At 25.9% G+C, this 25783-nt stretch overlaps 1 protein-coding gene across 1 annotated transcript in view; it reads right to left on the reverse strand.

Moving 5' to 3' along the window:
• Positions 1-25783, reverse strand: part of LOC111627695 — a 170783-nt gene that overhangs the window by 53909 nt on the left and 91091 nt on the right. The window contains exons 3-4 of the mRNA XM_023371312.1: positions 14106-14269; positions 3048-3127 (exon numbers count right to left, since the gene is read on the reverse strand). Coding sequence (XP_023227080.1) covers positions 3048-3127; positions 14106-14269 — 244 coding nt within the window. The remainder of the gene's footprint in view (positions 1-3047; positions 3128-14105; positions 14270-25783) is intronic.

The raw sequence follows: 25783 nt of genomic DNA on the forward strand, positions 1-25783 counted from the left end.
ATTAGGAATAAAAAAAGATTACGTAGGAGTTACTACCAGAAACCTCGGGGTAAGGATTAGAGAACACAAATATGATGCTAGGAAAGGGTCTAATACAACAATATTGGCCCAGATGGCGCAGGCCCAAGGATCCCTGGTTGGATGGGAGGAAGCGGAAGTCGTGAGACAAGTACACTCACCAACTTTGGCGAGGACGGCCGAAAAAATGGAGATATACAGGAGCAAACTTAAAGACGGATGCATTAATGCTAGGGATGCGGAAGGTCTTCCCTCGGCTTGGAAATTTGCCGTTAAAAAAGCTTACAAGTAGCGCATCAACTGAAATATGATATGTATTTGATTTAAAGGAAACTTAGTAGCTTCTATTTAGCTATGATAGATCGTATTAATGTTTATTCTTTGTAGTATATTATTTATTATTAGGGATCGTTTGAAATTTATTTTTTATTCTTATTAATTGATTTGTTATCAGTTTATTGATATTTTTAAATTTTTGAACTTATTGTTCCATTTATTATGTATTCCATTTTCGTATGTTCTAGCCTGATGATGATCCGTTAAGTGGATTGAAAACGTTCGTTTTTAATAAAACTCCCTCAGCAAACAATAAGGTGTTGGTTACGTTATTTGTTAGAAATAAATGTAAACCAAAAAAAATCCAGCAACATTTAAAATTTTAATAATGCCATCTGTTATAATTTTATTAAAATTTTTTTATATTTTTAATTATTATAAAATGGCAAAAGCTTAATTTTGAGGGTAGAAATGGGTTTTATAAAAAATTGTAAATGCTAATAATGAGAAAAATTGTCATTACATCTGACCCTACTTGAGATACAACACACGACACCCCTTTATCTCCCTACTCCCTCAAACCTTAACCACCAAAATTTAATAGCATTAATCCTCTTAATACACAAACCTACTTGTAAAAATTTTGGAAAGTTTTGACAAAAGGCATAATAATTATAAAGCTTCAAAGTGAATGAACACAATCATGCTCCCCCTACACAGGACACTAGCATTCATACATATAGAAAACCCCCACTTTTTTGCATTTCTCAATGTTTCAATGTCCCCTGAGTCCAAAAGTGTAAAAATCTCAAAATATCATTTTTTGACCAATCATCATACCTTTCCTCTGTTACTTATAACAGAGCCAGGAAAATAAAAAAAAACCAGTAAAAATGGAGATATATATGACAAAAAAAATCCTTCCAAGTTATGAGGTGTTGATCTCAAACAATGTCCTACATGTAGAAGATAGTATGTTCTGATCTATAGAGTTAATGGAGTACCCTCAACATACTGATTAATATACTAATTATATATTTACAGGGCTTTTGCATGTTGAATGAAATGTCTGTTCCTAACAGTGAGATCTTGGCCTGTTCTTACTGTACATTAACTAAATCATCTAAGTAAACATATTGTATGTTATATTCTGAGAGATCTTGAAGTAGCTCCCACATATATTAAGTCATGTGCTGTTCTTTGGTTGATGATGGGAAAAGAGTACATTCTGGGGACACTCATGAGTTCAGAGGGTCCTTGTTATTAAAGATAGAGAAAGCCACTGGTAGGAGAATTATTTATGAAAGATGGTCCACAGTTTACAAAATACTCTGTAATTATTTATTTTTTAATTTAGTATTTATTTTTTTTATTTTATCTTTAATAGTACAGTACATATATTTCTAAACTGAAGACAAACTATCATAAGCAAATATTCACTTCATTATTTTAAAACCTGTCTGTTTTATTTCATAATTTAAACATAAAAATTTATATTTAAATTACATTTTTTGTTCTTTTCTTTCTAAACTTTTTAAATCTAAATGGTTTTATATAAATTGTTTTCTTTTATTTTTATTTATATCTTTTTGATGTTTTAAAGAAAGATTTATTTCGGATGAAATTGTCTTTTCATAAGTATATGATACTGTCTATTATCAAAATAAATACTGAAATAATTAATAATATTAATTAGTTTTTAATAAATAAAATGCTTCTTCGTAACAATTTTTCAATTTTTTATAATATTTTCTTATATACTTTCCATTATAATTATTTTTAAGTAGTTCAATATGACAATGTAACTGGAAAAAAAAAATTTAATAACAACTATATTTCTTGCTTCTTGTAATTCCAAGTATTATCAATATTTACTTACTAAAAATAAAAATTATTATTATATATTAAAAAATGCTTGTGAATACTCTCTTGATATAATTTCAAATTTCTTCTGGCTTGAATATAACTTGTTTGCAACTGAATTAATAAAAATTTAAAGTTAAAATTCTAAAATGAAATTTTTATCATTACATGTAAAAAATTCCATTTTTTGTTCGATATTAAAATTTTAAGAGTCTGATTACAAACATTCGAACTTGAAAAGAAAAGTAAAAAGTAATATCAAATGAAAATATTAGCAAATATTTTCCAATAAAATACATGTATTATTTTTTTTAACAGAGATATTTTCAATTAAATCAATATATAATGCCGAAAGTGAAACAAAGAATAACACTTGAGAAGCAGAAAAAAAAAATTGCAAAAATTATTATTTTTTTTAAATTGCTATTACTAAATATCATCAATTATGTTTTCATTTTTTTGAATGTAGGTCTATATAAAATTATTTTAAAGTAAAAGTATGTAAATTATTGAATAAACACTTGAAAATTAAATAACTTACTAAGTACATACACAGTCAGAAATATGAAATAATACTTTAATGAAAAATTTTTAAAAAGTTTTGCAATTCAAAATTCTGATACGCTATTTTATCAATATCAAATATTAATTCTTTAACACTCACAAAGTACAAATAAAATAAGTAAAAAATTTGTAGACTGAATTAGAGCAAAAAAATAAATAATAATAAATTAAAGAACATCAGAAAATTTACTAATACAGTATTAAAATACACTTTCAATGACTAAAATAATAATGATAATTGTAATAAATTGAAAACTGAATATAAAATATTTAAATTTACTCAATTAAAAAAATATAAATAATTTTTAAATTTTCAGAATACTTACATGTTCAATTCCAATTCTAATCGAAATTTGTAATTGAAAGCTTTTATCAATAACGATGTTTGATGAAAGTGTTTGCCAGTCTAAAAAACAATAAGAATAAAATAAATACAGGTTTTTTAAATTAAAAATCAAAAAGAATATATTATAAATATAAATTCAAAAACGTCACTAAAAATTTTCAATAGTTTCTTAATTTCTGATATTCACTTAGAAAATTATTCTATCATCAAAAACTTGAAATAATATTGGATTATTCTTTCATACAAGTACCTGTTTTGATCTATACAACTCCATGAAAACAAAAAAAAAAAACACTAAAACAGTAAAAAATTAAATTTCTTATATTTTAATTACAAATACACTTTTTCAAAGATATTTCAAGAGAGCGATTTGTTGAAGGGAGATGTAAATATTTCCCACTGTAGAATATTGACTTCTCAAATTTCTGTCTGTTTTTTTTTAATTTTCTTTTGTTTATAATTCTTGTTGAATATGTTTATTTGTGCATTTAATTTATGGATGATAATTTATTTATTTTGTATGTGTTCTGGAAGCTTTGTAATCACTTTATGTTCAATTTTAAATGGGATAAACTCTGTAAAGAAGGAAAGTTTTTCATGTGATCTGAATTAAAACTGTGTTTTGGTGTTTTGTCAATTATCTTGAGTGTAAGTGCATTACAAAATGGACCTTAACTTAATTACATTATGGAATCCTCGCTTTAAACATTCATTGCTAATAGTAAGGAAGAGTGAAGTGAGACTTAAAATTTTATGTTTTTCAAGATATTTTAGAACAAAACAGACTTTAAATTATAATTAAATTACAAAAAGAACACCTTAATTTTATCACTTTTTAGTGTTTTATTATATTCATACAAGCAATTAAGCATATTTTACTTTCCAAAAAAAAAAAAAAAAAAAAGGATATTTTGTATGCAAAAGATTTATATCTATCAAGTATATGCCCATTATATAAAACATTGCTATAGTAAAAAAATTATTTAATAATTCTAAATGAGATTCATAAAAATAAGAAACCTTTATTCTTTTTATTTTTATGATAAAAAGGAATCAGTAAACACGTTATAAATAATACTACAAAGCAAATTTTGATAGGTACAAAATCACTTCAGTCGAACACAATATTTCTCTTTGAACAGCATTATTGACAGATCTAAACAGATGCAGTATTCAGGACAACACTAGTCATCAGGAAAGATCTATTTTTATCTTTTGCAAAAGAACTATTTTAACACAGTATGTCAATGCACACACATTCCGTATTTGAGAACAGCATCTAAATTGCCTTCATTATTTAAAAAGACATATAAAAATAAAAGTTGCTTTTATAACATAAAAAATATATATATATGTATGTACTGGTACATTAAATATTCTAAAGAAAAGTTTATGTAAAAACATATCTTAGAATTTAAAGTTGAATTTTACAAAAAATATTTATTTTATATCTTTCATAAATATAAACTTTTCAATGTATCTATAAAAATATTTGTATCTGATTGAATAAGAACCTTAAGAAAGACAGTCTGAAAATTTTCAATTATACTATGACATAAAATTTAAAATAATAATAAAAGCTTAGAAGTAATTTTGTTCAATTATGAAAAATTTCTCTAGTTATTGAAACAATACATAAGTTTATAAATGTATTACTATAGAGAAAAACACTATGAACATGGCTCAAAGTTAAAATTATGTGACACTATTTGTTATGAGGTTTTATTAAAAATTAAATTTTTTATAATATTAATTATTATAAGAACAATTTTTGAGTAAGGGAGAGTTTTAAAAAAATGTAAATAATAAGTAGAATTTTAATTAAATCTGACCCACTCCCCTATCTCCTCCCTTTGACTTATAATTCCCAAAATATAATAGCATCAATCCCTCACATATAGAAGTATTACTGCCAAATTTCAAAATTTTTGATCTCTGGGCACCTGAAATATAATACTAAATAGATTTAAACACACATATACACATATCATACAATTTCTAAGGGTTTTCTTTACATTTTTGAGCTTGTGGAGTATCAAAATGTCAAAACAAAAGAAATGCAAAATAATGAGTGGAAAGCAATATTTGACCAATCGCCATACTTTCCCTCTGTTATATTCTATAACAACTGGGAAAGTAATATATTAATTTACACTTAAAATGATAAAATTTTTATTTCCTTTGTTTTTTATACTTACTTATTGCAGAGAAAACAAAACATTTACATTATAAACAAAACTAAACGAAATTCTTAACTTGTAATTCAAGACATATTTTAACTGTATAAAACAATTTTTTAAAATTAAAATAGAAAAACCTTACATATTTAATAAATATTATCTTAAAAAATCCCAAATAATACTATATTAAATAATCAATTAAACATTTGGTTCAAATGTTTGAACCAAACATTTAATTGATTATCTAAAATACTGTACAGACAAAAAGGTATTTGATATATGAATATATATATATCATACTATATGAATACTATATTAAATTATTTATCTCTACATTACTAAAATATTAATATCAAAATAATTTTTTAAAAATATTCTTTAAACTCAAATTTATATTTTATTTTCAAAGAAAATTATAAAATTTGATAATGTAAACATTTATGTCAGTTAAGTTTAATAAGTAAAAACGTAATCAGAAGTAAATTTTATTGCAAAAATCAAAATTATTATTATTTTCAAAGATGTTTTACTTTGTAACAGAGATGGATAAATATTTATTTTATATATTTTAAATATTTTTTATCAGTAAAATGTTTCTAAATTATAAAAGCATTTGATACAAAACAAAGCTTCATTTTCAAAGATGTTTACTATTGAAAAATGATGCTTTGTTTTGGTTCAAATGCTTATATAATTTAGATATTTTTATTAGCAAAATTTTTCTACAACTATTTAAGATAAATATTTATTTGCCTCTATTATTGACAAAGTAAATATAAACATTCAGTCTTCTTAGATTTTAACAAGCACATCTAATAAAGAGTAACAACAAAACAAGATATTGAAAAAAATAATCATCTGAATTTAAATGTACTGAAATATATATCTGAATCAGAGCATGCTATCTTAACATCAAATTAATAGTGCCTGAACTAGCATTAAGAATTAAGAAATTATTAATTCAATTAGCTTAAGCTAACAAAATATTAATTTTTCAAAAGAGTTAAAACTGTTTTCATGAATAGCATTCATTCATCAGATAGAAAAATTACTTTTTATATAAAATTCTGAAAAGATATCCCAGACATAACATCTCTTCTTTAAAAAAAATTCTGTAGTAACAATGAAATAGTAAAATAAACAAAAAAAAAATATTCATTATTAATTATTATTAGATTTGACTTGTAGCAATATTTATTTATTAATGATTTTTGTTATTTTAAATGATTTAACCAGTTTAAAATAAATGAATGTTAAATAACATTTTAAAAAGTTTTAAACATAGTTATTATAGAAATAAATACTGTATTATAAAAATATGTTTTTAATCATAAAAACAGCTATTTTAATATATCAAATATAGGTCTGTATCCTAAAATTCTGCATAAATTTCAATAGTATTTTTCAATCATTTTGAATAATTACAGGTGTGCATGAGACAGCACACATTCTAGAATGTTCTTGATTTCATTTCTCAAAAAAGTACCTAAATAATGTTCTATTTTAAGAATGGAAAAATTAAAGAAATGTAATTGGTAGATTTTATACCAAAAATTGCAAATGTAGGAAATCTTGTACAGTTAAACATTTCACTGCAATGGGAGTTCCACAGTATACAGTGTATAGCATCATTTCAAGGGTAGATAGAGCAAGGGGATCTTGAAGGGGAGAGGGGCAAAAGAGAAATAAAATGACTGAAGAAACCAATTAAAAAAAAGCATTGGGAAAAGTTGGACAAACACTTAGAAAATTGGGAACAAAGTTCAAATTTTCATGCAGAAATGTTTGCTGGATTCTGAAGGAATGTCAAGTGACTCTCAAGAAGCAAATGTCTGCTCCGAAATACATGACATAGCAACTTGCTATGCAAAAAATCCTTCTGCAGAAGCTGCTTGAGGGAATCTTGAAGGCATCAAACAATCTCAATATGATTATAGATAATGAGTCCTACTTCACTTTTGATAGAAGCAAATGTGCTGGTAACAATCTATTTCATCAAAAATGAACTAGATATGGATCCTTAAGTCAAATTCAAACAATACTCAAATTTTTGCCAAAGCTTCTGGTTTGGCTGATAATCAGTTCAAAGGGATGTTAAGAGATATTCATTGCCCCATCATGGCTTTCTATCACCAAAGAAGTGTATGACAACAAAAGCATTCAGAAGAGGCTAACACTGTACTTAAAGAATTATTCCTCTGATCAAGGATATGGACAGACATGGCCACTGCTTAATATGCTCACAACACTGTTACCAAGTTGGACCATTACTAAATTTGATACATCTCCTCTGAAGCCAACATTCCAAACATTCCACAACTGAGACTGATTAAGAGATTTTGATACCAACTGAAGCAAGAAGTTTATGAAAATAGCTGGAAAGTTAAATATGTGAAAGATCAGGGCCAACTTCAAAACTGGTCACTTCTAGAGGTTAATGGAGCAGGTTAAGACTAAGTTCAAACTGCAGCCAATCACAGTCCTGATCATATAACCTGAACATTAAATAACTTATCGTGTACTCAAAAAACTTTACTTTATAAAAAATAATGAATTTTAAATAACTTTGAAATGAGTGCAGATTTTTAGAATACATTCCCTTATAAAAAAAACATTGCCTTTATCAATAAAGAACTTTTGTTCAAGACATCATTCATTTGAATCTGCAATTTCCTTAAGTTGGTATAGATTTTTATAATTAATTAACATTTTGAATAGTATTTCAAATATTAATGTAAATCAGTGTTTCTCAATCAAAATTTTATCAGTCTGCAAAACAACATTTGACTGTACAGATACTGGCACAGTTGATTACAGGTTACATTTAAATTGCAATCTAGAGTTACTGTATGTACTTTACTACATACAGTAATTCTAGATAAGCATAATATATAATCTTAATAAATAAGCATAATTCATAGTCACATACAATTACTGGTTCATATAAAATTATGGATAATTTTACTGGTCTGCAATGAGAAAAAGTTGAGAAACACTAATATAAACAATACTGTACTTTTAAAACTTTAAAAAATAACACCAATCTTATTAAACTTAAGCTTGTAAAGAACTGTAGAATAGAATAGATATGAAATGATATGAGTGTGATCTTGTCAATACAACACTTGAGATATACAGTACATAACAAATGGCACTTAGCAAATGTTTAGTAAAAGATTTGTTAATAGGATACAAAATGTCAACTTAATTGCCTACCTTTAGTCCCAATCACTTAATATCGATATATTTAATTAGCCAAATAATGACCCAATGAATGTAGTATTATCATTTGATTATTAAAATATAAAACTAAAGCTATATAGTAAGTCCTTGTTTAAAATAATTTTATTATAATGTTGATGATAAAAAATATAAGTACCTGTACATTTGTAATCATTTACAATTATTCTTGTTGCAATTCCTTTATAAACAGTAACTGATTCTATGAAGCAGAGAATAAATAGGGGAAGTTGCAAACACAATCCAATAAGAATTAATTAACTAAATCATTTTCTTGAAATCTGATTAATATAATTTACATTTATTGCACTTTCACCTTTTTTCAAATAATGTGAACCCATATTCACATTAACAACATGTAAGACTTCATTCAATGTTGAAGTAGATAAACATGTCCTGTTTGCATTTGCAATTTTACATTCATACAGTACTTTCTATAGTTTGTTTGAATTTCCAATTCTTTGTTTTTGAACTGCTTGGTAGTACACCTCGAGGTGCTCCTTACAATTCTCCCTTTGCAAACATCTATTCTTAACTACTCATCTTTACCTATTATCAGTTATGAAGATTTAGCCTCCCTCCCCATACCACTCACCACCACTCTGACTGCCATTATCACTTACTAATTCCTAGCATTTGGTAAATAATTATCTTACTTGTTTTCATTAATCTTTCTTACATGTGATAAGTGTAACTCACATTTATTTCAGTGTTCAATATTAGAAGTGTTTTAGATCTTTATTTAGAAGATTAGTGATGTTTTTGTAGTCAGAAATATTCTGTAGGAAATTAATTCTTGTTTATATTTGACCAGTGTTTCTCAAAGTGGGCAATAACGCCACCTTGTGGGCAATGAGTAAATCTAGGGGCGCTGGAGGCAGTATTGAACGGTGACCAAAGGCAAAATTGAAGTCACTAAAAGCCGTTCCCTTTCCTCTGTTAAACTGATAAGAGGAAACATTGCATTTAATGGTTTCCAGATATTGAGAACAATGTACGGTAAGGGCACAAAGTGTGAGATTCATAGAAAAGTTTTCCTAAGAATATTTCCAATCCTTTCTCACACAAGAGAAAATGGGTTAGGGGCGTTGGGTATAACTTTATGGAACAAAGGGGTCGGTGGATCAAAAAAGTTTGAGAATCACTGAATTAGACTATGGTAAAATTGGCTTTGTTATAATTTGTTTCACCTGAAGTTGCAATTTCCAAATACCTATAAATGATATTAAGTGAGGACTTACTGTATATACTTTCAGCTTTATATATTTATAAATTTATACATGAATAATAATAAAGATAATTTTTCTAACAATTTTCTTTTACATATTACATACTTCTAATATTAATAATTAATACAGATACTATGTCTTTGTTAAGCTGTATTGTTATTGTTATTATTATTATTAGTGTAAATTACTTAGTTGTAATGAAAGAATAAAAATACTCATAGCATTAAAAATGTGAAACTCACTCTTACCTAATTATTTCATCTGAAAATTATATGAAAGAATTAAAACAGGCAGAAAATTGGAATACTTATAAACCATGATTGATTGAAATTTAATTAAAAGATAATAAATAAAAATAGGGGGGCGTGTTCTTCCGTCGAGGCTACTGGCGTATTTTTCAGAGCACTCGGCTTTCTACACCAAGAATAAGAATTTAATCGTTTTTTTAAACGTTAACTATCACTAATAAGTTTAAAATTGTTATTATTTATTATAACTTATATTGGCAATAATAAAAATAATTACTATGCAACGTTCACCACTCAAACGAGGAAGACCTCCATTAAACCGTACCCAACCAGGAACAAAGAAAAACCAGTCATCTTCATCAAGTTGCAAAACGATAATGGACTTTAACTTTTGCCCTGAAGAAAACCTTCAAGAAGAATGCATCGAAGAAGTGAATTATAATCGAAAATCATCGCAAACTAGTGCAAATGATACTCCAGGTGAGTCAACTACTTCTGAACAAATTTTGACTAATAAACCGGACATTTCTTTAGACACCATTACTTCCGTGCTTTGGGACAAAATATCTGATTTGATAAATACAACTAACGATAAACTCTTTAACCAAATGGTAATTATCAAACAGGAACTTGATTTTATTCACGAAAACATTCGTGAAACGAAAGAAACTCAGAAAAAAATGGAAGCAGAGATTAATAGTTTGAAGCAAGAAATAGACAAATTACAAACGGATAAAGAACTTTTACAATTTAAAATGGACTCGTTAACAAATGAACATCGTTACAACAATATAATTATGTATAATTACCCAAATCATAAAACCACTTCAAAAGCAGAAATACTCAACTTTATTACTAATACATTAAATTTACAAGATATAACTCAAAAGGATATACTTGAGATAATTCAATTATCAAAAACTTCAAACCTAATAATTAGAATCACTTTTAATAATAACCAAACGAGAGATCTCATCTTTTCTTCATTTATACGTAGAAAACAACAAAATCTTCTTGGTGATTGGCAAAATGTACAGATCTCCCCGGATATAACTATTAACTCAAGAACTAGACGTAAAAATCTACTACCAATTTTTTATGAACTACGAAAACAAAATCCCCAGGTGAAATTACGAAACGATATTTTAACAATTGAGCGAGAAAAAATAACTTACAGCTTAAGAATGGGAAAATTGGTATATGTTGATACGTTTCTCCCATCATCAGGAATAACGACTTCATCTAAATGACAGATCAACAAGAGAGAGAAAACTGAATACTGCAAATCATGTTCTAATAATCAATATTTAACAATAATAAATTGGAATAGCCAAGGACTTAAAAATAAAATACCACAATTAAATGTCTTTAATTCAAAGCACGATCCGGATATTACTGCAATTACCGAAACCTGGGTAACCTCAGAATCAATCTATAACTCAAACTTCTTCGAAAATTATACATTGGTGTCAACTCTAGCGAAAAAACCAATAGGCCCAGGCCGTCCAAGTGGAGGCCTGTGTTTACTAATAAAAAAAGGTCTTTGTAAAATTCTACAGACAAAAAAATCTAACAACTTCATTCTGCTTCTTATTCAATTCATGAAACCAACTTTAAATAACACTACGAACAACCTAATAAATCTGATGCTCATATATATTCCACCTGAAGACATATCAACATTGAATGAAATATCTAAACAAATAGAACTTTGGCATTATACGACTCCTTACTACATATTAGTCGGCGACTTCAACGCGAGAATTGCAGAGAAAATGGATTCTAAATATACTGGTAATAACTTTTTAATACAAAATATCCGTCAATCAAAAGATAAGCACTTAAATAACCTCGGTCAAAAGCTAATTGAAGTAATAAAAAATCTCAAAATGTATATAATTAATGGACGGCTTAAGAACGATATTCCTGCAGAATATACTTGTCTAACTCACAATGGAAGATCAACTATTGATTACACGATATGTTCAGAATTGTTATTGGATTATTGCTTGAGATTTGATGTTCTTGATTTTGATATTTCGGATCACCTTCCTACAAAAACAACTTTTTTATNATGTTATATTGTTAAGTCATGTTGACTTACTGATTTATTTTTTTATTATGTTTCTTACTATATAATTATGTAAAATAAAATGTAAAATTATATTACTATATGTATACCCCCCAAAATAGGGGAAATTCCCTTGGAAATAAATTATTATTATTATTATAATAAATAAAAATAATTTTTTAATATCTACAGAACTATAATTCAGTTGACTATAGTAACATTACTTCATTGTTTCCAGAAAATAATCAGAACTGACTGGAAAGTGCATTATACACTTTGATATTTATTTCACTTGATTATATAATTCTATAATTTTTCAAACTTTTTTGATAAAAATTTTTTAAATTTTCTTTTACAAAGTACAATTAAAAATGAAGCATTTAGATTAGTTTAATCGAGCATTTGCTAGTTTTATTTGTTGTTTATAGTTTGTTTCATTTATAAGCAAATATCAAATTTTTCCAGCAATAAAGTTTTTAATTCAGTTTATTTAATCAAGTTTTCAAAATGAAAATTAATAATAATAATAAAAATATACTACTTAATACTGTAAATTATATGTTTAAGTAAACTTCTGATTAACCAAAATTACACTTTCAAATTACTTAAAATGTGTACTGTTTATCTTTTAACTTTTGAAACTTTTACAAGTTTCAAAAATTCAAAAGTTAAATGGTATTCTTTTAAAATTAACATTTGCTCTTCTAAAGAAGATTGACTTTAAACCAAAGAGTCAAAGTTACAAAGTTTGGCAAATATGCTTCATTTACATTAAAAAAATAAAAAGTAAAAACAAGCACAGAATATACTGTGATTACTCAGTATTCACTTGGTTCTACAACTATCCATAAATAAGAAAATCAGTAAATGCTCTCAAGTTCCTTATATATAATGACATAGTATTTGCATATAACTTAAACACATTTTCTCATAGTGTTTAAATCATCTCTAAATTTCTTATAATACTTAACACAATGTAAATGCTACATAATATAAAATAATCAAAATCAGACTCAACAAATTTTCATTGAAATTATTTGTGTTTGAACGTTCCATTATGAATGTTCCATTTATCTGTTCATTTGTTAAATATATTTGATTTAGATATTCACATTTGTTGAAGAAACATAAATACATTTATGAAAAATATGATAGCACCTATATTAACAATGCATTTGAAAAACATTAGAAAACTTCCATTCATTCATTCAGTTCATTCTAATTATATTAAAATTAGGATTAAAACTGAAAACTTTTATTTATTTAAAATCTTTCATTTAATTTTATAAGTTATAATTATATTTTGTAACAGAAATAAAATAATTTTAAGTAGAAACTTATGGTTCAACATTATTAAATTGTTTTAATTTTTAAATTAAATCTTGAATTTTTCAATCACTTTCCAGGTATTTATAAGCCACTGATTGAAGAAACAGGCTAATAGTAATGTAATTATGTCTAAAAATTTGTAATATTTAATTGGGGATTAAACAAAATTTTCCATTAGTTATATATTTATTTTTTAAATTTAGATATTAAATGAAAATGTTACATAAGAAAACACTAAAATAATTGTATTAAGTGTAATTTTCATGAATACATATAATTTATTTAATATAATTTTATTTTATTACTTTAATTGGAATTAATTTATTAAATTGCAAAGTTTTCATTCTATATATAGATAAACAAACTAAAACTTTCAAACAGAACATTCAAATTTCATATATAAAATTATTGATAAAAAATGTAAAATTGTTAAAGCACAATTAAATAATTTTTTTTAATTTCAATATTTTAAATGAAATATTAAAAAAATGATATGTACAGTACCGGTACATTAATTTATAGGAAATCACAAATGATTTTAATATCTTTTATTTTTTTATTTATAAATTTTAAACTTGAGAAAAAATTGTTTTTCTCTGCATATTAATAACAAATATCACTGAAGCTTTTACCAATGATTCTAATAAAAATGATAATAAAATAGATCCGAGTAATAGTTTTCCTTTTTTTTCTCAGCTCAGTCATAAAATTCTACTAGTATTCTTGCAAGTCACTACTTACACTAGGAAGGCTTACTTTGTTGGCTGTGGCATCCCGTGTGGAAATACCCAGCTTTTGGTGTTGTCGAACCTGGACAGGATAAATCACCTCAAAGAAACGACTTGGAATATTGGCAATAAGCCGCTCATTTTCTGGATACTGTCGCTTGAGGCGTTCTGCCTCAGCTGAAATCCAAAACATAATGTAAGAAAATTTTGTAGAAAAAAAAATTCATTAAAAATTATTTTAATTATTTTCATAAAGCATCAAAATCACTGTTATAATTTTACAAATTTTTAAAGAAGAAAAAAAAATAGAAATGTATAAATTAATAAAAACTAATTATGATTAAACAACTTCTAATTAGAATACATCTGAAATTACATATACTGTAATTAGATTTCAATGAAATTTGGAGGTTACATTCTTCAAAACATGGTAAACAATTCTGCAAAAATAATTAAAATTTTGACCATCAAAAAATGTGACAATACCATTTGTACCAATAAAATTTCAATAAATATGACAGCTAGTTTATTGCTATTTTATAAGTAATTTTTAATTAAAAATGTTAATCTTATTCAAATTCTAAAAAGCAAAACAATTTTATTACTGTTGCCCAGATTTTTCTTCTTTCCTAATAAAGCTCTACATCAAATTGGTAACAATGTCATAGTTGTTTGAGAATGTTGACATATTCAGAAATTACTATTATACTATCTTTCTCATCTCCTAAACATCATAAGTTAATCTAAGAGAGGCCTAGCCAACCCGCAGTCCATTACGTTAAATTGTGTGGCCCACTAAGCAATATTATATATCTATTAAAACTTTTGTTTCCCGTTATGTGTATACCAAAAGAATTAAATAAATGAAAATTTGCATGTGTCATTATTATAATGCACAAGTGCGAGTACAAACTCTTGGTATAACAATAAAATCTTATTCATTTTGTATTTGTTTTACTTTTTTTAAAAGCATGTTTGCCTAAATTGTGGCCCACCATAATGTTATGCATGATCAAAGTGGCCCACGAAACAATTTGGGTTGGCCAGGCCTGAACTAAGATATGAAGGGACAAGCATTTCTTGTACTATACAACATCAAGTGTTTTCCACATGTTCTAGAAAAATACAGCTTTCAAATCTCACTACAGTTCATTTATTACATCATATCCCATTTTACATAATTCTTATAATTTTACATAATTCTAAATAAACTTCTCCTAAGTTTAATACTTACTATTTATCTAAAACATACTAATAATACATTAATAATAATAATATATATTTAATAAAAAACTATATCAAAGTTTTCCTCCTTTTTTAATTCTAAAAACTGATTAAACTGTGAAGTTGATGTTAAAAATTAATTGTTGTGCTGAAATTAATACAGTAAGAAATAGTTTTGTAAAGATAATATTCATTAAAAAGTTACAATGAAACTATATGTTAAATAAATTGATTATTTACTTAAATTAAATAAATTTAGCTCCAATCAATTATGTACAGTGGCGGCCTTAGGGGGTGGCGAGCAGGGCAATCGCCCGGGGCCTCGCGCAACAACCAAGTAGAAAAAAGTTGATATTTAACACTTTTTATTTTATCCTTGGCTATTAGTTATAACAATAAAATAAATTTAATTTATAGTACAGTATATATTAATATTAATAAGTGCCTACTATTTCAATTCACATACTTTGCACAAAGGGCAAGGGCCTCGCAAAGATCTGCCGCCCAGAGCCTCGCAATGGATAAGGCCGCCGCTGATTATGTATAATACATATCTTCATCATTTGATAATTTAAAATTAATTAAAAATACATACAATATGCAAATATTATAGAAAATAAAAAGACAAATTATCTACATATTAAACAGAAACATTACATTTAATAATAAAACAGAAAATAACTACATTTGCAAGAGTAACTGCAAGAACAATAAAAACTGTTAAGCAGCATTATAAAAACCTTAAATCAATTGTGAAAAAAACAAATGAGAGTTGAACTGATGTATGTAACACTGATGACAGACGACAATACTCATATAAAATGATACTAGAAAAAATTAAACACATGTTTGAACTTTCAAATACTCAAGAAACTTTAGAAGAAATTATTTAAACACATTATTGATGTTTGTGCTCCAATTTTTGCTTTGTGGATTCTGATGATGAAATTTATGATTCTGAAAAACGTTTTAATCTGAATAAAAAAGTGAACTCCTCAACTGCTCCAACATTACATTTTCTTCTAGAAAAACATTATTTTCAACAGGAACTACAATACAACCTCTCAAAAATAACTGTAATGATGATCATCAATATATAAAAAATGAATCTAACTAGATTTAATAAATTGAATTTTAAATATAGGTTTTGATAGTTTACTTTCATCCACATTGACCTCAGATATTCTAAAAATAAAAAACTCACTTAATTTGTGCATTAATACAAAATTCTAACTAGTCTGCAAAGCTTTATGGTTTAGTTGGAAAATTACAACTCCAAAGTTAACTTGACAATTTTATATGATAAATATAAACATAGCATAGTTGTCAGGATTAAAATAACTCTAGTTCAAGTTGGCAAATACAGCCATTAATCTTTCTATCATTTACTGCTTAACAAACTGCATTTTACAATATAATCATTGTTACTGACATATAGAACCTTCCTTTTACTTCTCTTCTATTGATATTTGCTTATCACACAACACACTACTTGACTATTTCAATTTCATTTACCAAGGTCCAATTCACTCTGTTACAGTTTTGGAAAATTCCTTCTTCACATACCACACAACAAACTGACTAACCTGATAAAACTGAAGCTGATATTTTAAAAGAATCAAAAACATTTTAAGTAACCATTCTGCTTCTTCAACTGCTATAAAATAGTTAAAGAATTCATCTTTAATTAAAGCAATTAATTAAAAAGTAAAGAAAGAAATTTAAAAAATTTATCTTATACTAGATATGTAAAGTTATGTTAAATTTATAAACAGGAAAAATCTTTACAGAAGAGTATGAAATCTTACAGTACTTCTATTGTGGAAGTTTATGTTGAAGCACAAAATCAATATATGGTAGAATCTGCTTATTGTAATCCATTTTGAGAATCACCTATACTAATGATGATAACTGACCAATAATATTAAGTGAGATAAGTAAATAAAACTTATAATTAGCAAAAATTCTGGTTTTATTGACTCTAATAATAAAAACACATGTTAAAACAATTGAAAATGTATAATTTAATAATTATAATTTTTTTAATCACACTACATCCTACACACTTTTCCAGTGTGTAAGGATAATGTGACTGGTATATTTGTTTCCAGTTTTTCTACAAGTGTTTATATAATTTTTATTATTAATTAATAATAATTCATTCAATATTTCTTGACTGCTATTTTTGGCTGTACCATATCTAACAATTAATATATTGATAAAGTTAGAAATACCAGCAATATGAACTATTGTACTACCAGCACTAGTAGTAACAAGTAATTACATTTAAAGCATGATTAAGACTGATAACAATAACTGATAATCTACAATGATTATGAATTATCAATCCCATGTTGAGGCAGACAGTAGTACAAGATGACAGCTTAAAAATATCATTATCTTCAAGTAAATAGGCAACTATAACAAACTCTGATTATAATAAGCAAAATTTTTTAATTTTTTAAATGTATTTTTTTATATGGTTTGGGATATGTTAATTCTTATAATATTAGATGACTGATGAAAACATCCATGACTATAATAAGCAGATTCTATTTTATATAACAACATTTTATTATTTTGTATTATAAAATTTAAATAATATTGTTTTCTTTTTGGTTTTTATTTTTCTTTATATTAATTAAAATACATTTAAATTATATGTTAGATACTCTTAATGTGCATGTCTTCATGTTTACACTCAAAAGAAAGTTAAAAATGTTTGTTTTGTAATTAGATAATTTTTGTAATCAAATATATTTAATAAATTTTTTGATATTAATACAACTTGAATGAGAATGCAATGAAAAATCATTAAAAAAAAGTGAAGAGGCAAAATAATATTTACCAAATTCTAAACAAAGCAGTAATAAAAATAATAGATATATTGCTAATAGACTACAATAGTGGCATAAATCAAAAATCATTAAATTGAGATAAAAGAGTTCAAAGATTTTTTAAAAATAAAAATGTAGCTAAAATGCAAATAAAATTTTAAAAATTATAATATCAATTGTCCATTATCACCTTCTATAAAAAGCAAATTCAAAAATAATTACAGAAAAGTTTGTTTTCTGTGTTTTAAGCACCCTAACTATCTTAGTTTTGATACCTCTTGTGATGTATCATTATTATTGGATCTCTTTTTTTTCTTTTGTTTTTATTGTAAAGATCTTAGGAGTTGAAATGAGCTTACATTTTAACAAATAGACAAAAAAAATACAAAAAGAAATGTTAATAGTAAGAATTACAGTTAATTAGATTGAGGTGTAATTTTATTAAATATAGACCTCAAAAAAGAAAAACCTTTTTGGCAATACTAATACAAAGCAAAAAAATGCTATTATTGATGAACATAGGTAAACCCCTTTATTCACAATGCAAAATAAGCCAGTGTCACTGTTGCTATCTATGTATGTATCAACTAAGAAAAAGCAAGAATGATATGCACTCTGGTCAGCTATTACTGAACTAATAATTATGCCAAATAGAGTACAGTTTTACATAGCCAAATTATACCCTGTGATCAGAAAGTATCAAAAATGGTTCAATTTATTCATCATAATTTATTTTGTCCCCTTCAAAGTAATTTCCTCCCGCTACAATACACTTTATGCCAACATTTTTTCCAATTCTTGAAACATGCTTTAAAATCATTTTTGTGAAACCCCTTCAGCACTCACAGTGAATTTTGTTTTATGGCATCAATCAACTCAAAACTTTGACCACAAAGTTAAAATTTTAGTCGAGGAAACAGGAAAAAACTCACAATGCCATATTAAGTGAAAAAGTTTGTGGAACTGTATTTGTTGAATTTTTGGCCAAAAATTCAAAAACAACAAGAGCATTGTGAGCAGGTGCATTATCATGGTGCAAAATATCCATGAGTTTTCTCACCACAAATCAGATCATTTTATATGAATCGCTTCACACAGACAACACAAAATGCTCAAATAATATACTTTGTTGACAGTATGGCCAGTCAGAAGGAATTTGTGATGCACAACATCATGACAATCAAAGAAAACATTCAACACAACTTTGATTTTTGACTAAGTTTGACATGGTCTGTTTGGTCTTGCACCTTTCAAGCACTATTCACTTGATTGATGAGCTATTTTAGTGTCCAAAGCATAGATTCATGTTTCATCATCTATAATGATACATGTTAATAACAATTCACCTTGACAAAGCATTTCCTTAGCCACTTGAACATACTATTGTTTTTTGGAAAAAATTCAACATTTTTGTGACGACTTAAGAAGCAACACATTGCAAACCCAAATGATCTTTTAAAATCAAGATCCAAATGATACTGGAATATATTCAATAATGTCCTTAATTGCTAAATGATGATCACTGAGCACCAAATCTGATTTGAGTGATATGTTTTTTTTTTATCAGTTGAAGTGGATGGTTTACCAGAGTGTGGTTCATTTTCAACACATTCGGTCTTCCTTCAACATCTTGTACCACTCAAAAACTCTTGTTTTTGATAGACTGTCACCACCAAAGACATTCTACATTTCCAACGTTTTTGTAGTAGTAATTCCGTTGTAAAAACAAAATTTAATGATATTCTTTGCTCAATTACAGCCAACATTTAAAAAACAAAAGTTGCTGGTGCAAAAATTCTTTACACACAAAACAAGCATTTACTTGCAAACAAAAATAGACAATGACATATGGATTTCTGCTAGATGTTGATGAAAGTCATACCAAATGATAAAAAAAATGACAACAATGTCCTATTGCACATGCTCAGTTTATTAACTCAAAATTTGTGTTTTTTGAATTGTCCAAACACTTACTAAAACACCTTTTCTTGCAGCCGACGCTTTTTGAATTGTGCCACTACTGCAGCCCTTGAGTGATATGTTGTACAAATAGATCAACTATTCAAAGATTAGCAGAATATAAAAAATATGTCTGAAATGGTAAAAGAAATACTGGCAAAGGAAATCTGGTGATGAAAATCTGAAGAATATACGAGTAAGGCAGGATGAATCTGCTAGAAAAGTTAAAGTCTGACAACAGTTGCTAACTCAGAAAACATTTGATTTATATAATTATAATTTTCAATGCTTTTTAATAAATTAGACAAATTTAGAAACCTTATATTTAAAATGGAAAAAAATAACAAGAAACAAATAAAATAGAAAAAAGTTTGCCATTATATCAGTATCTGAAATCTCAAATGATAGAATTACTAGCATTCTTAAACACTAAGTTCAGCATGTCTATAAGTTGCTTTACATAGTTTACATCAACATATTTTTCAAACAGAAAATAGATCTATATTTGTTTAAAATTATGTAGAATTTTGAAATTTAATTTAAAATGTCAAACACAGACTATAATTATTTTATTATTTAGAAATAACCTAATTTTTAATATTTATTTAAAAGGCATTTAATTTTTGAAATCAATATGGTTGTCATAGTAACTTTAAATTGTAAACAAAATCACTCAGATTCTAATTAAAGCAATTAATTAAAAAGTAAAGAAAGAAATTTAAAAAATTTATCTTATACTAGATATGTAAAGTTATGTTAAATTTATAAACAGGAAAAATCTTTACAGAAGAGTATGAAATCTTACAGTACTTCTATTGTGGAAGTTTATGTTGAAGCACAAAATCAATATATGGTAGAATCTGCTTATTGTAATCCATTTTGAGAATCACCTATACTAATGATGATAACTGACCAATAATATTAAGTGAGATAAGTAAATAAAACTTATAATTAGCAAAAATTCTGGTTTTATTGACTCTAATAATAAAAACACATGTTAAAACAATTGNTATGATTTCTATTAATTAAAGATGTCAAAAATATTCAGAATACATCAATAAACATTTTAAAATGTTATTTTTAAATAAAAATTGATTCATTCTGTATTTTCAAATGGGAGATTCTAAAAGGTGATGTTGCAATTATTTTTAAAAAAATTTCAAATTACTAAGAAAACATTCTATTTAATTTGAACATAAAACAATTATTTCTTTCATGTATTACAGTAAACAACTACAATGAATGGATTTTACACACTTTTAAAATTAATAATAATACGCATTATCGAAAACAGTAATATTAAACTGTACAGAAATTGAAGTGCTAAGCTGTGCATTGATTTTTTTTCTCCTTGCAACTCTCATTCTCTAACATTAAGATTATAACAAATACAAATGAGAAAAATTCAATTCAAAAACTGGGAAAACAATTTGTTTTATTGATTACATTCACATTTTTAATGAGAGCACAATTCATTATCTTATTTTTTTTTAAACTTAACAAGTTGGCACTGTTTTTCTGTAAGATTTTTCAAGCATATATATATTGTGTGTGTGTGTAAAGAATTCTGTGGAATTATCAAATCTTATTTAACTAAAAGCATTTTAATTCCTTTCTATTAATTTTATTTCAACTACTTATAAAGTCTCTCACTGGCTCTGCTTACAAAATAACTATACTGAAAAGTATAAATTGTTTGCTATATTTTAATATATTTTAATAATAAAACTTAAACAAGTAAATAAAATGCATAAACAATTAATCAACACAAATTCATTTTTTATTTATAATTTATAAAATGAATTGTTATTTTACTTTAAGTTAATGGTTAAAGAACAACAAAAAATAACTTATTTTTCTATGAAAAAGGAAATAATATTCTTTATATAACTAGGATTTTCTAACATTTCTAAATTATTCTAAGTAAAATTAAAACCTTAATGAACATTATTCCAGTTAGTTTAAATATATTTAGATATAATATGAATTAATAAATTTTGGAATGATTTAGAAAATTTACTATTTAGGCAAGCATGTGGTTGATTATGTAGGCACTTGTGCATTTAATTAGTGTGAGATTTATTATGGTACAATTTATGTTTAGGTTATTGTACTGCTTTTTTTTAACTTTTCATGAGAAACTAGCAATTTTAATATATTTGGCATTGAAACTGCAACACTGAGCTTCTGAGCATAGTTAAGCACTTAATAGAATGCCACAGCTGCAATGTGAAGATGGTTGTCATTGGCATTTTACAACTCTGCTTATGTATGCTTGTTACTTTTATAAAGTTTTAAATCAATGTTACTTTACAGCTTCATAAAACTTCATTCACAGAACCCACTGTAATGATGATGATGATGTAGTGCTACAGCACTAGTATTATTGTAATTTTTTTTTGTTGTGTATGTTTCATTTGTTCTTTATCAGGTCATATATTGTACTAAATTCATGTTTTTTCCAATTTGTGTCGGGACATCACATTGTAATGAGGTACATAGTGTGTACCTGCTGATTGGGTGAGGGTTGGACCATGTGTAAGTGACATACTCCCTAATGGCGAGAGGTATAAATCTGGATGCATTCACCGAGGAGGATCTTCGTTCATTTGGAGTCTCCTGCCTGCTACACACATGCCATGAGAAAGAGTGAAAATTGATCACCAGTGAAAGCAAACTGGACACTAGGAAGTCGGACTAAGTAAAAGGACAATCCATGTTCATCCACATAGATATTGAAATCATTAAAAGGGAATGAATGTCCAGTGCCAAGGGAACTGTTAAGGGCAAGTGTGAGACTTTTATTTTTATCAAACATCACAACTAACTGTAGTGTTCTCTCCACACTTGGAACGATTATTGTACTTGTACAGGGGATATGAAAGTGGGGGTAGTATGTATATTTCCTTTGTTTGTTTTGATGTATATACAAGTTTGATTTTCGTAATTTTTTTCCGTAAAGGAACCCCTAAGTTCCTTGTTTTAAGACCTACTCAGGAGTAATTACACAGAATAAATTTTGTTTCCTCATCCATTGAGGTTTGTGTAAAGCCCTTGTTGTCTTTGTCTTGCAGTTACCCTGCACACAAACCTGGTATACCATGGTATACGAGGATAAAACAATAAATAGAAAATATAAAAAAATTGTTTAACATTTTATCAGTTAATTTAAAAACTTTAGAAATTATGTGATAAAACATTTAAATTAAAAATTTAATTCAACTGGATTTCTCATTATCATTATTTATTAAAAAATAACTTATTGGATTTATTATATTGTATAATGCAGTGATCTCCAAACTTTTTTGATCGCATACCCCTAAGACAAAAATAATTATAAATTGTACCCCTATAATATAATATAATATAGTATAATCACTTATATAATCATGATCACAAGTGATCATGAGTCTACTTCTTTGGGAGGATGACTAAGATTAGACAGACTGAGGACAGGACACATACAGTATTTTGAAGGGAAACTTGGCATACCCCAAGTATCACTTTGCATACTCCCTGAGGTACATGTCCCCACTTTGGAGACCACTGGTCTAATGAAGAAATCAAATTTCTACTTTTTGCATAATGCATTCAAGAATCATTATATATAATTATGGAACTGTATTGTTATATATTTAAAAGCTTCATATTTAGTTTCCAATACAATTTTTATGCCTAGTATATTTCAAACTCTGAAATGTATAAATATTTTTTAGTATGCACAAGTAAATGATGTTCATTTTATTTGAGAAAACAAATATGTTTCTTATAAAATTACTACTTGTTTGAATTTAATTAATTGTAATCTTAATTTTATTCTGCATACATGTAAAAAATTAAAATATAATATAATGAAAATTTAAGATTTGAAGAACGATACTCATGATACTTATATTTAAATTATATACAGAAAAATATCTTGAAAGTGAAAAATCACAATTAAGATAAACTCCTCTCATATAAAATAATGTTATGTTTCAGTTGTTTCTGTTTTTATTAAAAATAATATATAAATATATAATTATATACAATTTTTTAATGGAGACATTAATTATTGAACAGATTACATGTAATAGAATCAAAAATATTTTAAAAACTAAATTTTTCTAAATGTTGTATTGAATTTTACAAATACAAAAAGATAAAAAAACTTACTTAATGTTTAACAAAATCTGAAAATATCTATGTAGGAAATTTAGTAAAAATGACATAATGCAGTGCAACCTTGCCAATCTGAACCAATTTTGTCTGTTTATTTTTATTTATTTTTACTAAATTAACAATAAATTTTAAATGATTCTGAGTTGTGTCTGAATTACATAAACAAATTAATGAAAATAAAATATAAATTCTAATTATTAAATAAAACATTGGCAAGATTAAGAAAACAATCATATTAAATTTATTTATATTTTTTTGTAAAATTTTTATATTTTATTGAAACAGTAGAAACAAACAATAAAAATTATTCATTAGATAGATGGGAAAGATGAGAAAGAACCTGAATTTTTAACAGATTGAGAAATAATCCAGAATATTGCTGACAAAGATTAAAGTAAAAAAAAAAAAACAAATTTCAAGAAAATTATAGAGATGCATTAGCATTTTAATACTTGTATTCAGTGGTTCTTCTGAAAATTAGACACATGCTCAATCAAATTCTGTTATTAAAAATGCTATAATTTTTCAGGAAAATAATAAATTAATAATGTACATTGAACTTAGTGTCTGCTATGCAGTTTAGCAATGTACTTACTATTTCTAGACCAACAGTTTTTTCATTATCATAAATTTAAGATTTAGACTGTACTACAACATAAGTATAACATTTTTTCATATCTAAAATGGCTTCTTTCCTGAAATTTCTAAATGAGTTTGATATGGGGATTCAGATTGTGGGAATGTCTTTTTAAATGGTATGAAACATCTAGTACTGATATAAGTGACAAACATTAATTGTAAGAATGACGATTATAAAAACCAGTCATCATCTCATAATAGTAACAAATATAAATGAACATGAATGTATTAGACAATCAGTACTAGTCAAATTACAAAATGATAAGGTGTTGCAAGACGCCACTATCACTTGAATGCACACCAAATTTGTATAGAATACATAAAATAATTTGACTGTTACTGTACTTGTTTTATATTATCAAAAATTATTACCAGTATTTTATAAATTTTCATTTCAAATATCTTCTAATTTTTGAAATATACATTAAACTAAACTTAACTTGATTTTTTATTTGGAATTATAATTCATGGTAGGTTACTTTAGTTGCTAGCATAAGCTATCATTAACAAATAATGTTTCTGCTATTATAATGCAAGTTTGTAAAATAAAACATTATTTTATTTTACAAACTTACATTATAACATATAAAAAACAGCTTAAAATAAAATTTATATAAATATATATACAGTATATATTTGTATGCATGCCATATTTCTAACAAAATAAGCAGTCTATGAGACCATACAACAGTGTAAATGTAACAGATATAGCACAACAACAGTTAAGGTATAATTATTTAGTATTTGTTAATATAATTTTTATTAAATCAGGAAAGTATGTATTTATTTAAAGGAATTTCATATATAATACTAAATTTTAATGATTTCATTCATTAATTATAAGAATAATCTATAACAAACTTACCAATTG

Source organism: Centruroides sculpturatus, unplaced genomic scaffold (assembly GCF_000671375.1).
Source record: "Centruroides sculpturatus isolate CEXI.00-Female unplaced genomic scaffold, Cexi_2.0 scaffold468, whole genome shotgun sequence".
NCBI classification, from domain to species: domain Eukaryota; kingdom Metazoa; phylum Arthropoda; class Arachnida; order Scorpiones; family Buthidae; genus Centruroides; species Centruroides sculpturatus.